The sequence below is a fragment of the Candoia aspera genome, chromosome 1 (assembly GCF_035149785.1).
Source record: "Candoia aspera isolate rCanAsp1 chromosome 1, rCanAsp1.hap2, whole genome shotgun sequence".
In the NCBI taxonomy this organism is placed as follows: Eukaryota; Metazoa; Chordata; class Lepidosauria; order Squamata; family Boidae; genus Candoia; species Candoia aspera.
Window position 1 is genome coordinate 162,514,215 of NC_086153.1, and position 17,888 is coordinate 162,532,102.

General features: G+C 37.7%; 1 protein-coding gene across 1 annotated transcript in view; it reads right to left on the minus strand.

The window, feature by feature from the left end:
- PKHD1 (PKHD1 ciliary IPT domain containing fibrocystin/polyductin) overlaps positions 1-17,888 on the minus strand; it is a 282,461-nt gene that overhangs the window by 222,772 nt on the left and 41,801 nt on the right. Inside the window, exons 19-26 of the mRNA XM_063301310.1 lie at positions 16,083-16,188; positions 14,085-14,363; positions 13,518-13,648; positions 12,036-12,171; positions 10,777-10,972; positions 10,087-10,154; positions 6,371-7,996; positions 4,950-5,093 (exon numbers count right to left, since the gene is read on the minus strand). Coding sequence (XP_063157380.1) covers positions 4,950-5,093; positions 6,371-7,996; positions 10,087-10,154; positions 10,777-10,972; positions 12,036-12,171; positions 13,518-13,648; positions 14,085-14,363; positions 16,083-16,188 — 2,686 coding nt within the window. The remainder of the gene's footprint in view (positions 1-4,949; positions 5,094-6,370; positions 7,997-10,086; positions 10,155-10,776; positions 10,973-12,035; positions 12,172-13,517; positions 13,649-14,084; positions 14,364-16,082; positions 16,189-17,888) is intronic.

Consider the following 17,888-nt stretch of genomic DNA (forward strand, 5'->3'; position numbering starts at 1 on the left):
TCAGAGAGCACCAAGGACTCCACTTCGTGATTTGCTTAACAATCACATGGTTCACTTAATGCCCATGGTGATTCGCTCAACAAGTGCTGCACAAAAGGTTTAAAATCAGGTTGGCTTTTACTTAATGGATTTGCTTAATGACCACTTTGCTTAGCAACCAAAATTCTGGTCCCAATTGTGGTCATTAAGAGATGATCACCTGTAGTGTTTCTTTGATTATCATGTCACCCAACAGCCCAACAACCTAAAATTTCTTCCATCTTAGTCTTACTAGCAAGAGATTCCAGAAAACTTTTTTTAAATCCCTTACAGTATTGTGTCCTTAAAATTCTTCATCAGAAGTTTGTGTTTCTTTTAGTTTTACCTACTTGAACAAGGGTTCAATATCTGACTTTAATAAGGTTAATAATCATCCTGTTACCACACTCCAGGAAGGAAGCCAGAAAGGGAGGGGATCAGCAAGATTTCACACTCTGAGGAATGAAACTAGTTATAGAACATCAAATGGGGCCTTCAGGACTCTTCAGGCCACCTCATCCTGCTATTTTGAAGCCTAGAGGAAATGCTTTTTGCTGTTTGCAAGGTGGCAGTGCAAGGAGAAGAGATTAAGTCAGCAATTCCCTTTGCCTATAAACTGTCCTGGCACAATGCAATAAACACATGCCAAACTGACACAAATCTGTGTATTTGTGAGTAACAAATGCAGCATTGCCTTGTTGTATGGAAAGGTATCTTTTTTCAGTCCATGGAACCATGCAGTGTCATCATCCTGTATCTTCTCAGAGATATGCAGAGTTCAGACCTAATCCTAATCCATACAACCTGAAGTCTCAGAATTTTTTTCTGTTTCCTAAGAATGTTTTGATTCCACCCGCCACCCCCAGCCTTCCCTGTGGCAAAAAGTGATGTAAGAATTTTACAATAACCCCCAATGGAACAATGTTGGCTATTCCTCTCAGCCTGTTTTTGGTTTAGCTCAGCCTTAATTTATTGTAAACAAAAAACCTCAGATGTTTCTTCTGTTACTTAAACTTTTATTTGCAGACTATTTCTCAGGTTCTGTCTTCTTCTACCAGCAAGACAAATCAGTTCTGGGGTTTGAACAACCAGCATAGCACATATAATAACAATAACAAAAACTCTCTGTGCTGTATCAGTAATAGTAACCAATGTTCATTTGCTGACATCTAATGGCAGTTTAAAATATTGCAAGAACTACAGCTTAACCACATTTCTTATGAATGAATATAATCCAGTTGGGAAATTCAATGCAATGATTTTTGTATATTTCACTAACTTAGCTGAACTTGTTTTATTCTGATGCCTAAAAATACATTTTTCTATGGTTAAAAAAAGATTGTCTCCTAAATTATTTACCACAACAAAAGATGTCAGGTTTCAAAACAGAGAGTAGAACAAAACATTGTGGGAATGTTGGCATACAACAATAATCGAGAAATATAAAGAATTCTGGCTTGCTCACACACAAGTAGAAGGAAAAAAACCACAGACACTGAACCCACCCACCTCTTGCAAAAAAAGTGGGGGGAAAGTATCACAGTATGAAATATTTTATTATATAGAAACTCAATATGTTTCAAACAATTCCTTTTTAAGGGCATTGCACAACAAAACAGAACTGTAAAAAACAGCTTATATAATTTTATCCATGGAAGACCAACACTGAACACAATATATTGTTTGAATCTACAACAACACAGACGTATTTTAAAATGAATAATACTTTATCCATCTACTTATTTTATCTCTAAAATACTGAAATAAACACGCATGTAGAATAACCTGAACAAAAAAGAAAAAGAAAAAAGAAAAAACAATTATTTGCACATATGAAAAGTGTTTCTTTTAGAGAAGAAAATGCTAGACTAGATAAATACAAAAAAGCATCTCTTTGGTTAATCTTTTATCACTGCTTATTTGTTTAGATTTAGGTTCCAATTAACTTCAGAACACCTCTGGGCAGCAATTTTTGATGTTTTATATTCTCAGATAAAACTGTTACAGAATTCAGGAGTTCATTTTTCTATATTACCATATAAAACAAAATGAACTATTTTCTATCAGTTTCCCCCAAAATACCTAAATAGTTTTGCACTTTCCTAATTATTAAGAACAAGGCCAAAGAATGAAATATTCAAAGACCACATTTAAAAAAAAAAACCTTTAACACAAAAATCAGAATGTTTGTTCAGGCTTACTTAGAAGTTGCTGATAATGGATCATTCAGAAAGTGAACAAGTTAAAGAGTGCGTGATTAAAAGGATGCAGATTTTAAATAGGACAATTGACATGCAACAATGAGAATATCAATGGAAGATAAATAATACATTCACTGTGAACATTACTCTTAGACGAAACTGGTAGAAGATGTTTTGTCAATAGTATATTGCTCTAGTATTGATTGATAAAATGGATGATTCATTTATAAAAAAATATTGGAAATGCAATAATCAGCTCAGAATGTTATTACATATTTGGTGGCAATGTTTTAAAGTCCAACAATTCTGGAAGATGAATTATTAGAAAATGGAACAAATTCCTACCATTGATGTCCCTGTCCAACCAGGTGTGCATTGGTTAAACGTTACCAAACCTTGTATTCCTACAAAGTATACCAAGTTGGCTTTATACATGGTAAGGATATATTATACTACGTTATACTTTTAATTGGAAATGACATATAATTCCCTCAATAGAAGAATGGCAAATTAAGTTGTGGGAGTATTCATTGATGCAAAAGGATTTTTTTTCCATAAAATGTTTTATTAAAGGGGCTGCTACTCTCTGAATGTATGTGTTTCTAATGCTAATTTTTTGGGACTCTAATATTCTTGCCCACATATATTTTGGGACATAAACTCCGGATTATATATACAACGTTCTACTCTTGCATGTACTGAAATTTTGTAAATAATGTTTCTGTCCAGCCACTGACTGGGGAAAGAAAGTTGTTTTGTGTACATATTTGCAGTAAGTGCAGTGACCACAAGGGATAGGAAGGTCCAATAATAGTTCTATCTTGCAGTGGGAAATTATTTACACCCAGATCTGCAGCTGAAAATCTGCCTCTAAGGAACAGTTGCATTCGATTCTTAAAATTGCCCTAATGGTAAATTATTCTTAAATTGCTTAGGATGAGAACAATCATATTTGAGTGATTAATTCCTATTTGTTGATTTCCTGTGTAAAATGGTTTTTAAACAATTGTTTTGCTTGAACAATCTGAGTTCCAAGGATTTCATCTGATCTTACCAAAGGTAGAATCTTTTTAGTTTCGTGATCACTTTTCCAAATAGCAAACAGATCTTCAGTAAATCTGTAACACTCACTTAAACGTGTTCTGTAGAGTGTAGTAGTGGAAGATATATGCAAAGGCATGTGCAGGATCTGATGCTTTGATCATTTGTCTTTCCCCTTGACTCCTTGCAGATACCTCTAGATAAAGGCTCGTTAAAAAAATGCATGAATCATTTGACTACTTCAGGTTAAGCACAGGTAAGTTAAATGTATTATTAAAAATAAACTTCCCCCCCCTCTTTCTGGCTTTATTCTTTATTAGAAAAAGAACAAAAACACTGAAGGTTTTGAAAGACACATCAGAGAATTTGTGAGTTCATTTGTTTTATATGAGAATGTAAACCAAAAAAGGAAAAAGTGATAAGCAAACATAGGCAAAGGAAATGTTTTGAAAACTTCAGTTACCCTAGTTTACCTTTTCTTCCCTGAAAGTGGATATTTTCCATTTGTGCAAAAGGTTGTTCTTTTTATTAACTCTAGCTTATTTGACATGCTGACTTATTTCAGTATTTTAGAGATAAAATAAGTAAAAATATAAACTATGATTAATTTTAAAATAAATTGTGCTGCATGTCGACCTTCCCTTGTCTCATTTTTAGATATGGATCTTTTTACAAGGTCAAACTGGTTTTGTAGTGCCCTTGATAAAAGAAGTTTCTGAAATACAGCAGGCTTCTGTACAATAAATTATTTCCTACTGGCACTTGAAATATGCCAGTATTTCTTTTTCCCCTTCTTTTTTTCCTTTTTAGGAACAAATAGTCAGCTAATTGATTATGCCTAATGTCTCTCTTTTGGCTCATCTAGCCAACGGAGGACTCCCTGGTTTCTTTAGCATTATATGAGAATCAGTTACCCTGGCTTGTTCTCTCACTAGAATCATGAGAATGCGCAGGTTATGACTCTGACTTGTCAACACAGAAATAATAAAGCAACTTTACATATAATGATAAGGAAATATATTGATGTACAATAAACGTACAACTTCGGCTGCTGATTTTAACTTTTATGGGAGAAGATAATTGTAAAGGGAGATTATGGTTGCTTTAGGTAGATAGGTAGTTGCCTTATAATGTTGGCAGAGCAAGGAAGAGTGGCATCTCACAATGCATAGCTGGTTCTAGGGCATTTTTCACCCAGTAGGTCCGGTGTCACACTTACTAGAGTCTGCAACCAATGAAGAGAAAGGAAGAGAAAACTTGTGACTACCTCATTTAAAAAAAACAAACTGTAAACACTTTTAAAAAATCATTTAAAAGATCTGCATGTTAAGGTTTTCTTTCCAAGAAACAAATTGCACAGAAAGAAGATGAAACAGACTTAATAGTCAATATATATGAAAGTGATGTAATAGAGATCAAGATCAGTTTATTCTTAGTGATACCCCTAAAACATCTTTCATGGATATGTACTGCATGCTTCCAGTATCGCACTGAAGGACAGTTCCTCATTTCTTATTATTCTCTCCAAGAGAGTCATACCAGTGTCTTTATTCTACTTAAAATAGCACCAAGAGAGTCACACTAATCTTTTGTACTCACAGCAGTGAGAAGCAATCAGCAATGCAGTCAACGTATTTTCTTTCTCTATCATTCTTATCTCAATTAGCACATCTCAGCCATTCAACTGACCATTCAAGGGCCCCGTTAAGCAGCTCAAATCAGTTGTGCTGACCACATTCAGCATTTCGCAAGGAGAGCCACAGATGGCAACTGAGGTATTTCCTGGAGAAAATCCATTTCCATGTATATATAATTCTCCTCCTTCAAGGTTGCCTTGAAAGGGAAAAAAAATGTGTGTGACATTTCACAATTTGCTGTTGCTGAAATTTGTCATCTGCAGCTTCCCATAACGTTTTGGATATATTATGTTCTGGAAGACATATTATATATAAAGATAATAATTCTCCTTGTTCCTTTCACAAATCTTTAAAGAAAGTAATATGAGTATAAAAATAAGGTGGCCTATAAGTATGAAGAGTAAAACTTTACATAAGGGGGGAGCAATTTTCATCAGTTCTGGATGAGTACCTTTTCTGTTTATGTCCTTTTATTCTGGTGTTGGAGTGGTGATATCAGAAGGAGCAGGAGATCTATTTTCTTGGTAGGGGCTGTTTTTAGAAAAGTTTGGGAGGTCACTCAAAAGAGAGGCTGAGCATACCCACTTTAAATTTTACTTTGTATACAAAAATAAGCATGCTACCAAAAATCATTCTTTTGCTACTGGATTTTAGAAGCAGGAACTTGAGAGGCTTTGGGAGCAAAAAATTAGATTGAGGGGCTTAGAGTGTCCTGTAGGTCACAAGTTGCCCATCCCTGTCTTGCCCCAAGAAAGCATCACTCCAAACAACACAGCAGATGACCTCTAAAATAGATAACAGCAAACTTTAACTTTAGAATATAAGGCAATTACTAAGAACCTATTAGAACTTCATTGTTAGCCCCTGCAGACCTGTGTGTCTCTATGACGTATCTTTTTTAATGTGATGTATTAAAACCTTGAAATAGCCTTCATTTGTCAGTTAACACATGGTCTTTGCTGGCCATTCACTTTCATGAAGCATGTCTCCAAATGTGGAATTACGAAAGCAAGTCAACAGAAGATGGTGAAGGTCAGCTATGGTACTTGGCCATTGCTTCCAAAGCTAGTAATGGGATTTTGAAACTAAGATGGTGAAGCATTTCTGCTGTAAGAAATGGGATATCACAAGTGTTTTCTGAACATCAACCATCCAAACAAAAAAGTTTGTTTAGTTTTGTTGTAGGAGAACAGGTTGTCGTTAGAAAACATAAACATGATATATGTGGTAAAAGAAAACAATCTATGACTTGCAAGGCAAACCATATGTTTGTTGCTTTCAGGAAAAATCAAGAACTAGGAGAAAGAACAAGTGCTTTCACAAGGAGAACAGGAACACTGACTTCGGACACAGCCCCAGTCAAATATAATTCTGATATTCTAACAGTTTGCTGTTCTACCCCTCTGGTCTGCTTCTCACATCACTTCAAAAAGTTTGCAGAATTCTGCTCACCAGAAGCATGCACATACTTACTATGGCTGTTTTTCACCGAGGTAACTGTCAGCACAGAAGTGAACACCAAAGTTGAGAAAGCCCAGCCTCTCTGCACATTTCCACCTGTCACATTATATTCTCCAGTGGGAAGCTGAGGAAGCACACATTGCAAACTGGTACCATTGCTAGTAACATTGGCACAGGAAGTGCCTCCAATGAAAACAAACATGTCTTCTGTTTGCCTAGCCTTTGAAACCATTATTGTCAGAAACTGGCCTGTGGAAGGCAGAAGGGAGAGGAAAACTGGGGTGAATTCTTCACTGTAGCTTATTTCCCCAGCAGGATATGACACATTGTCTATGTCAAGCCCCACGATTGCAGACCCTTTGCCCGAAGGCACAAGGCACTGAAGTGACCAGTATTTGACTTTGGTGAGGAGACATTTCTGATTTCCTATGAGAACTGAAGTGCTGCTCCTGCCTTGCAGTGCTGCACCTTCTAAGGTGAGGAGGCCGCCACCATTAATACTGAAATTCTGGGGGTAAAGATGGAGCACATCAGGAGTGACTCTGAAGATATTGGAGCCTTTCTGTCTCAGGCAGGCTCCTCCCCAGCTTCTGCTGAATACTGAAATGCTATGTTCTTTGGCATCAAGGCTGCCCGTCTGGCATTCAATACTGGTTTTGTTCAAAGAAGTTATATTGCAAGGGAGATGTCCATCCACCTCTATAAGGATTTCATCCACTGCCCAAACTAATTTTTGAATTCTGATTAACAAGTCGATTAAGGTCCCACTGAACCTCACAGTGACAGCATCAATAACAAGAGTCTTGTTTCCAAGAAGATGGAATGAGCAGTCTCCTAGGCAACGGCTATACATTCCATTGACATTCACTGTGATATTAAGAGCTTGGGGTATATCAGGCAACTGCTGATCGTCCGAAAGGGGATCACTTGGAGAAAGAGCACAGATTATACTGTTGTCATTTGAGCTTTGGATCTCACAAGTGAAGTTGCCTGTCACATATACCCAAGTAGAATTTGTCCAAGATTTTAGAGAGTGGCCAGATATCGTGAGCAACTGCCCACCACAAACTGAGCCATGAGATGGAAAGATTGTCTTTATCTGTGGGTCTACTGTAAAATGCTGCATCTCAGCTGGTAAGTTGGCAAAGCCGACTTGCTTCTGGAGAACCCTCATAACATAGTGCCCTGGCTCTAGAACGCTTAGAGGTAAGGAGCACTGAGACCAGGTTATAGAATGGTTGACCTTCTGTACCTCAAGATGACATTCCACATGTTCCAGGATAGCTACTGAATTTGTTACATTCACTCCTTCTATGCCCAGCCACAGACTATTGTTCAATAATTCTATTTCAATGTTTATGATATCTGGAGTCAAAGACATTTTGTAAAGAAAAGTGTAATTCTTGAAGATTTTCATTTGAAATGTGTCGACCGATGACCTGTTGCCTATGAACAACTCTACATCTGCCAGAAAGTTTTTGAGAATGGTATGAAGTGGCTGAGTGGGTGGTGGCGTCCGACATAGGATTTTATCTTCAGTCAGGCTGATAATAGTACAGGGTTGAGAATCAATCAGGACTAAGACCAAGACTGGGTTGTTGCTAAAGCCTGTTCCAGAGATGGTGAGTAATGTTCCACCTAGGACAGAGACAACAATTTTTAATGGATGTTGACTTTTTTTTAAAATTAATATAGTTTGAAAAATCGTATTTCTATTATATTAATTTTCAGCACAAAATTAGGCGTCCAATGAGCCAACCCAGTTAGAGAGAAGCCTGGGATGTTAAGCAATATTAATTGTTTCAGGGGGTTGTTTTGTTTTTTTCCCAGTATTTTAAATTTTATATTTGTGTTTTATTGGTACTTCTGTATTTTAAACTCTGTATTTGTGGTATATTGTTCTGAGACTGTAAAGAAATTCAGCTCAATTCACTACAAGATTGGTATAAGTATGTTATAGACAAAATCTTAATATAAAGAATAAAATCATATTCGACTTCCATTTTCATTAGCTAGATGGCAATATAAAATAGATTGGGCCTCAAGTCCTTCACCCTTTGGTACCTTAGTTTACTTGCCAGGTAGCCCAAATTTTCCCTGGTTACCCACTGTCATGCGCTGCCTGCCTCTGAATAATACTCAGACACTGGTTCGTGGATCAGGCTCTGATTTATTCACAGCGCAGTCACAGCGTCGGAAGAAAAAAGCTGAGAGTGACAGGAGCGCGCCGGTGCGGGGTTTAAATACCCCGCGCCGGTCAGCGCCCCCTCACTCGCGGTCACGTCACCCCCCTTTGTCCAATACGTTGCCCTGCCGGTGGGTGAGGGGTTCCGGGATCGCCCATCATCAGGTTTTCTATTCCTCTGTTGATTGCTGTCAGCTGGGCGATCTCCGTTGTATTGGCGCTGATGGCTTGGGTGTGCTCCGTGATCCGTTTAGTTATTGTTTGTTGGCCGTTAGTCGTTGTGGGTTGATGGCTACTTATCTTGAGCCCCTTCACCTATTTCCTTGCTATTGTCATGTGTGCCATTGCGCTGATGACTTCAGCTCAACGGCACTCATGACACCCACAGACAAACTGCCCACAGCCAACCAGGGGGAAAAAATCTTACTGTCAGGGCCAGCCTCGCTTCGCAATAAGACACAGACTCACTTAATGGGTATTAAGGATTTCTGGTTTATTGGAATGATGGCTGACAGAACAAAAAACGGGAACGGGGTAGGTAGTGTGGGGGCGCCCCTTTTATACCCTCCTGTGTTGCCCCGGGCTTCCCCACCCCTCAATGCCTCGATCCCTCTTGATGGGACCCTTGATGGCTGCCTGGGCGTTTTCCCGGTGTCTTCTTTGTCTCCCTGCGACGGTTGTGTCCTCCGGGGCACCATGTGCGTCTTATCTTCATTCCTCTGACGTCTCTCTTTTCAGTTGCTTATGGGTCCATGGGTGTGGCTGCCTTTGGGTGCTTGTGTTAATCCCTGGTTTGATTATCTCCTTCCCCTTTTCCTTAATGATCATGATCCACGTTGTGAGGCTCTTTGTGCCTTGCAACGAGGTCATGACACTTACTTGGACCTTATACCAAATAAGCAACTAGGCCCAGCTGATGCAACACTGCTCATTGGAGGAGGTTAAGTGCAGGCAATGGGCAGCCTTGAAAAGTATTTTTCCTCTGTCCTGACATTAGATGCTGGAATGCATCTCTTTGGTTTCTTTGCCCCTAAGGGAGATGGAAGCTGTTTATTCCTTAGGTAAAGCCAGAAAAGCTATATTTTTCTCCCATCCAGAAATGAGATTTAACTGCACCCTCCACCCATATTAGTTTTGCTAAAATAACTAGCCCCATTGACCTCACTAACAGAAATGTGATGTCCTGAGGGGGAAAAAAACAGGAAGAATTGAAAGCAAAACTGAAAAATGGGAGTTGAGGATAGAAAACCATATTTAACAAAAATTAATTACAAAATACAAACCAAAGGTTTCGGCTTAATATTTTTCAGTATAAAGATGATGTATTATTATATTCACCCTTTAGGTAGTTGGAAAGTTTGGAAAAAAACAGACTGGATACAAATGGACGTACAGGACCATCTGATCTCTCTCATAGAATAGACTGCAGGCTTCACCCATTAAATGTGACCTGCTCAACAGGTATCTATATTTTCCACAGTCTCTTCTCAGTCATTCCAAATGTATTCTTCTTAAATATGTACAAAGCAATGACATTATTTACCTAGGAAGGAGCCACAACATGGTTCTATGCTGAAGATCTCTGTAACATACTGGATTAATGGCTCCAATCTGGAAAATAAACTTCATACTGTCATTTGATCATGGGTTTTTTTTCACCATCTGCAAAAAGTTTTAATTCAGTCCTTGATGAAATCAAATGTTACTTGCCTCAATGAAACATCTATGGAAATGGCAGGTGTGGTTTGCATGATATTCAATTCTTGGTTTTGGTTAGGATGCTGTATGCATAGAATGCATATGGTGCCTTCATATGATTCCTTGAGCATTCACCAAAAGCCTTGTCTGCCCCTCTGCTCAACTGCATGTGATCCCCAGCTGACCAAAACAAATCTATTTTTTTTCCAGCTTCTCATACTAGCCTATCAGAAGTGAGGTGCACTGTTTTCAAATAATACATTTACTTCTTCATTTTTTAAAAAAAATGAGAGCTGTGTCCTACTGTGGCAGATAAATAAAACTGCAAATAGAATATTGAATATTTCATAATAATTTAATCAATAGAAAATTGCTTATTTATAGAGCTTTTTGTGCTTCCAAAAATAATCCCAGATCCATCTTGTCAAGACATGTTGACTGACAGGCATCAGATTCTGTTCTCATTTGTTTCACGATCTCTCTTAAAATTCTATTATGATGCAGAATTTAACCATGAAAAATCAGAGCCTCTTACCCCCTAGTGCTGAGCAGGAGATGATGAAGGAATACTGAAAGTCTGTGCCATCCCTCTGCAAGAGAAGGCAGCACTACGCTGATTCCATGATCTGTTACAGTTTGAATTTGAACCGCAGTGTCCCCAATTTTGACTTTCACATCCAAGGGAGTATAATTGGAGAATGAAGATATTCCTATAGAGAGCAGCTGACCTCCTGCAGCAAAGAAAAAAAATAAGAGACAACTGATACTTTTTGTCAGAGCTAGTCACACCCTTCTCTCATAACAATCCTATTCCACTAACCCAGATTTCCATGTGCTGTTTTATCTCTTCAGTCCATATTGAAAGGTTGTCAATATGTTCACATTTTAAAATGTTGCCTGAAATAAAACTGTCTACAGAGAAACCCTTTTGGTCCTGCTTTTTATCTCCAAAAATATTGTTCTGGTGCACATGGGAAGGTGATAAGCAGGGCATTGAGGCAAAAACTGTCTGGCAATTTAGCCTCAACACCTGGAAATCAAATGCATCATGCTCTTGATAAAAATCCTGCAACAAATCTCAGTGGTTGTTACCTCTCAATTTTTTCATTCTATCAATATGGAAGTTATATGCTGCACTCAGAAAGTATTCAAGGACAATATGGGATTTTCTTTACAATGAGAGTCATCTCACTCAGGTGCACTCACAAGCTTGACAGGTATAACTGAATATTAGAAAGTGGGTAGGCAATAAGCATCCTGGATCTCTCGACCTTTTGCATCCAATAATGTGGCTAAGCAATTCTGCCAGCTAGAAGTACAACTATCAGATAGGAATCTACTAAGCAAGCACAAATGTTTCATCTAGGCCTAGCTGAAAGGAAAACTGAAAGGGGTGTGCTTGAGACATTAATGAGAGGTTCCTTAGGGTAGACTTGTTGTATCAAAACTATCTTACCCACCCAACATGATGCCTCATGAATAGAATACTTGCAGGGCCGCAACCAGGGTCTGTGTCACCCGGGTCAAACATGGAGTCCGTGCTCATTTTGGCGCCCCCCCCCAGCACTCATTTTGGTGCCCCACCAGCGTGGCGCCCAGGGCACATGCCCTGGTTGCCCCCCCCCCCAGTTGCAGCCCTGAATACTTGTCATTTTCTTTTATTCTGAACTGCTACATTTTAGCTACCTTATTGCCTGAATATGCAAAACATTTCGAATGACATGCGGAAAGAAAAAGTCAAATAAGAATGGAAGGAAAGAACACGTAGAAGAAATGTTTGCTTTCACTTATTACCTGTTACGCTGCTTTTATTTCTGTTCATTGACACAATGAATGGATTTAGAGAAGGGTCATATATAAAAGCACTGGCAAAGACAGTGGATTCATGCTCATTAATTAGGGTTAGATGAACAGTAGACTCTTCTCCTCTCTAGGAGAAAAAAGAAAGGCAAAAGATGGACAACTAGCACGACTGTCATCCATGAGGTATAACTAAACACCTAGACTGTGTGGGGAAAGCCCACAATAAAAACAACCTCCTAGATGTTAATCTAAGGGTAAAGAGTGAGGTTCTTAAATCAATCTCCCATTGATTCAACTCTGTTCAACGCAGCTGAACAGCGACAACAGCATGAGATTATAGAGGTCCAGAACAGATTTTGGAGCAGTATAAAGCCCTCGGTGGAAGTTCAATTTAGAGTATGTTTCTGGAAGAGGCACCCAACATGCCTTGTTATAGCATCTTCTGGGTTTGCATAATGTGTTAAGCAAAAAAGAAAACTAGAGGGAGGGAGGAGAAAAAAAGAAGGGAGGAAGACTAAAACTAACCAAGGTGACCGTGTTGGGCAAATATAAGCTACTCAGTCTGTACCTGAACTGGTTAAACACATTGCATAAAGGTTATAAAGTGAAGTATCCTGTGATCTGGTGATTTAAAGTTACATCTAATCCCTCCCTCATTGCTGTCCACTTTTTGCTGTTTAGAGGTAGACTGCTATTAAATTTGTAGGTTTAGCCAATTTTCCCATCCAGAAACCTGGGGCAAGGTTATCCAGAGATATCCATCTTGCTCTAATGTCCTGCTTTGTTTAATATATTTATTATAGCTGCATAAGAGACAGGATTTGGAGCTTCCAAATAGGAGTTGAAATTTCATTACAGCCACAGGCTAATGAAAATAGTACTAAATGAAATGCTGAAGGAAATATGTGACAACCTGGTGAAAATGACAACCCCACATATTCAGTTCTCACAAAGTCTGGGATCCTGACATTAGCACCATCTCTATTCTACCCTGCTTACTACTACTGTGCTATTGTGGAATAATATATTAAGGAACAATATATTATAATAATATATGGGAACAATATATTAAGTAGGGAGAGAGGGAACACCATGCAGCCTTGTCTTTTCCAATTATGCTTAAGTAAACATATCCAAAATTCTTTCGAGTTACTGATCAATGAGTTATATCAGTCAATTTTATTTATAACGAGGCATATATTAGCTGTGCCATTATATACTTTTTTATTATCTATAATTATGGCAGCATTTGCAACAATGATCAGGAATGTGTATAAAAACAAATAAACACAAAGAACGATTGATATGAATTCAAATAACTCTGCATGTAATTAATTTTATATTCTCAGAAGCAAAATAATAATTCCAAAAGGGTAAATAACATTGAAAAATATATATGATTGTTGTCATAAAATCACCACAAATGAGACTGAATTGTTACTGTTTTGCAATATAAATGGAGGTGTTATTTACCCAAGGAGGAAGCTTGCATTCTATTTTCATTGCATTGCTGGTATTGAAATTAATTGGACAAAGCTGAGAACCAAAGAGTACTGTGTGTATCCCATCTAAGCCTGAACCTGCGAGAATGACTGGAAGTCCTCCTAAAAATGTACAAGGAAAGACCTTAGAATGAATGAATGAAATAACAAAAAAATTAAAAATATTATACACACACATATAGTCCACTGCCATAAAAGGGGCATGTTCTAGAGATCAAACACCTTACAATACAAGAGAACCTTGACAGATTATTTATCTTATTTTTCTTCCACTGTTTTATATATGGCTCAGAACTACAATTGTGATTTCCTAAAAGAATAAATAACAAACAGAGTCTTTGCATTTCAATGCATTTGCTCATCTCCCAATTTTGTTTCACTCCCTCACTCTACCACCACCACCACAACCACCCTGCTTCTTCTGCTTTCCAAACCTGGGAATTAGAAATACAGCAATTAGAGGTACAAACACTGCCTTTAAAATGCATAATTTTTTAGACAGATGTGCTTGTAGAAAGTAAGTATGATTCAGACATACCTATCTCCGAAGCCACTGAAGGTTCAACAGAAGTCATTCTAGGTGTAATCTTCAGGAAGATACTACTTTCTCCACTGGTATTAATTGCAAACCCATAGGGTCTTACCAATACTGTAACCCTATACAGTCCAACTGGTAATAAATTCATCTGACAAAGGACACTAGTGTGATTTGAATTTAGGATTTTGCAAGTTATGTTGTTTGCTTCTATGTGCAATGATTGACTGCCTGAAGTGAGGCCAGATCCTATAATGTGAACTATTATATGATCTGTATCATCTGAAAATTCCAAGACAATAACGTATTAATTTATTACATTATAGATTACTTCAAGTTATAATAAGATAAGTCATATAGGTATTACATTAAATTACATTAAAGTCAATGTAAAATACAATACAGCAATATACAGTGTTAAAAGGGAAGACCGCTGATTTCAGTCCTCCTACACTTTCTGCTCTTCCATGTGACAATGCCATACTTGCAAGCTGCCACATAAAATTTTGCTAGTTGTCACGTAACTTTGGAGTCTTCGTTTGCAAGTAAATGGCTTACAAAAAAAGTCATATGGAGCATCTGGACTATGGGTGTTATCACAAAGTTACAGATATCTCTGTGAATGAGGCAATATAGAAAGCCACAGGCTGATGTTTCTATTACATCTGTCCACATGGACAAGGTCTTTCACTGAGATGAGTATTCTTATTTCTATCCCCAGGAATTGCTGCAGAATATTAAAGCATGCAATGGCGAACACTCTGTAGTACTTCAGGACAGTGAATTGTTTGAGATCATAGCCACTGCACTTGCAGAGATTCTAGGTCAGTGTTTCTCAACCCTGGCAACTTTAAGACTGGCTGGCTGGGGAATTCTGGGAGTTGAAGTCCAGACGTCCATAAGTCTTAAACTTGCCAAGGTTGGGAAACACGGTTCCAGGTTGATCTTCCTGTATACTCATATCAGTTTTAGTGTCTCCCTTGGTTGGTCATACCCTATTCCCAAAAGCATCTTGAGAGGGAACTCACTTTGCAAGTTCATTTCCTTGATCCAAAATAGCAACTGTCTTTATTGTTATCTGCAGATTCACAGGAAGTCTTTCTGGCAGGTTATTAATGACCTAACTCAGTTCAGGTCTATGGCATCTTAAAGACTAATAAATATACTATGGCATAAAGTTTCACAGCTGATTAAATGGACTGCAATTCACAAAAGCTATCATGGTAATAAACATTTTAATATTTGAGATATGACAATATTGTTTTATTTGTAACAGATTAATATATTCTCTGCAAACATCTGGAATCAGGCCTGCACGATTTGTTTAACTGCCCTCTTGACTCTTCCTTTGTGTCTCAGTATCTATTGGCATCTGTACAACTGGAACTAGGGACAGGGTCATTTGATGCTGAGCCCAAGTCTCTGCAACCATCTTTTCAGGAAAGTCCTTTCACTTCCTTGCTTACAACTCCTGTGAGTCTGGTGAAGACCTTCATTTTTAAGAGGGCCTTTAGTTAATGCATCTGTTGTGGTTCTTATCAGACCACTGCTTCACTACCTTAAAGATCTGTATTGCCCCTGAAGTATCCTTCTGCTGTGTTATTGTTTTATATTATATATATATATATTTATATTTCAGTTTTTACCGATGCCATAATTTGCTTAGAATCATAATGTATAGGCAAGATAGACATCCCTGAAATGAATTAATGTCTGAAAAAAACCTGATTGGGGAGAGTTTGTTGAGCCCCAAGGAAAGCTATTTGTTCCCATTCATTGAAGCTACCTCCAGTCTGAAAGTGTCATATTTCTTGGCCAATGACCTGATACATCAATTTCTTAAAGATCAGCAAGGTTCAGACTTTATTACCATACAATCATTAGTTCCATGAAAAAATCACAGATTTTTTTTATGCTACTTCTTCACTTTTCCCCTGAAAACATGAAAATTCCTATAAACCCTCATGATAACACTAGTGTATCCATTTGAAGAAGCATTACCTGTAGAATAGTCAATGTTACTGACTAAAGGGGTCAGTTCCCTGCCATACTGAAAAGTGCATGAGCCAGAACAATTTGCAGGAATGTCATTGACTTTAACTACAACCTGAATTGACAAGAAATAGTATTAATGAATTAATGAATAAAATAAATGAGACCAAATGAACAGTTTAGAATATTAAGAGTAAACAAAACCAAAACAATGGCTATTCTCATTGATTTTAAAAGTTGTGATACAAGTAAACAGTTTTGACTGTGGACCAAAAAAATTAATATTTTAATGAAGAAAGGTATTCAACATAGACCACAACCATTAGCAAAATCTAGCACTGAACTTCAAAAAGAAATATAGGAAAGGAAGATTTTGACAAGACTGGGGAGGTGGTGTATCTAAAATGAACCTGCCAGCCAAATGTTTTCATGGGCCTTCTGGGTCCTCCAAAATTTGTCACAAGCCCAATGGTCTTCTTTCAACATAGCAGCCATCACAGGCTTGTTTTAGTTTGCTCTTTAGGTGTGTGAACTTCTCAAACCAGGGTTTGTATTAACCAAGCTCTAAGGCTGTAGGATACAATCAATCAGCATCGTATTTCTGTTACAGGCTTTATTATATACGAACTAATCTGGATTGGGACTATAGCATAAGGGAGAGAAGAGTCTAATTCACAGAAGTTTCCCTCAGTGCCTGATAGTCGCTTGGAGGAAAGGAAGAAGGGAGACAATCTGGATCAAGTCTATGACATTTGGGCTAAAGATCAAAGTTTTCATGCCTGTTTTCTTTGCATCATTTTTTTTTCCTTTTTGGGGGACTTGCAAACGTTATCTTACCTCTAGAGAGTTTGGTAAAGATGGATAGAAAAATCTAACTTGAACTGCCATGAAAAGAAACTAATTTTGGCTAACTTCTTCATAAATACACCAATATTCGCTTATGATTTCAGTGACACCCCTCCACACACATTTCAAATAAACCATGTAAATAATCAGGTAATTTCTTTTCTAATAGAGGGCCAAAGGATTTCTGTTGATTACCACCACCAATTTAAGGATATGTGTAGCCCTTTCTTGACCTAACTAGTTTCCCCAAGTTTAGATAAGATTTTGCTGGCTTTTCCTCAAGATTACTCAACTTTGTAATTCAACTGGATCAAAAAGAAAAGAATCCAGATGGAGAAAACATATGATTCAAATATTGATATAAATTAACCACAACATTGCTATAATGACTAGTTTAAAATAGATAAATCATAATTTACTGTAATTCTATGGCCTCAGTAACAGCAAAAAGAAAATGAGAGTGTCTAATCCATTAAATTATGCCAATAAACAGGTCCCATCTATGACTTTCTAGGCCAATCTTTCACCTCATTGGAGCTCCCTCCAGCAGCTGGCCACTGCTGAAATTTCTGGCAGTCGATATCTACATTATCTGGAGATTACCCAGTTAAGATAGTTTCCTATACACAAATGGGCCATTGGATGATAGCATAATAATCAAACTTGATTTAAATTGATCTATTCTCCTTGTTTACTATTTATTTTGTTCCTGTTCGTATTTTACATGGATTATTTCAGGAGAAACAGTAGGATAAAAATATAAACATCATCATCATCTTCCTCAACCATTTGGGACTGATGGGCCCGTGTGGAAATTTGCAATTGCCTGAATGGGGAAATCTCTCTCATTTTTTCTTTTTAAAACCTTCCCTACATACATGTAAATTGCTTTCAGAAAGATTGAGGAGGACTTTTTTTACCTAGCGAAGGAAAATATTTTGAGCTAAACCTTTCAGAGGTTTTGCTGCT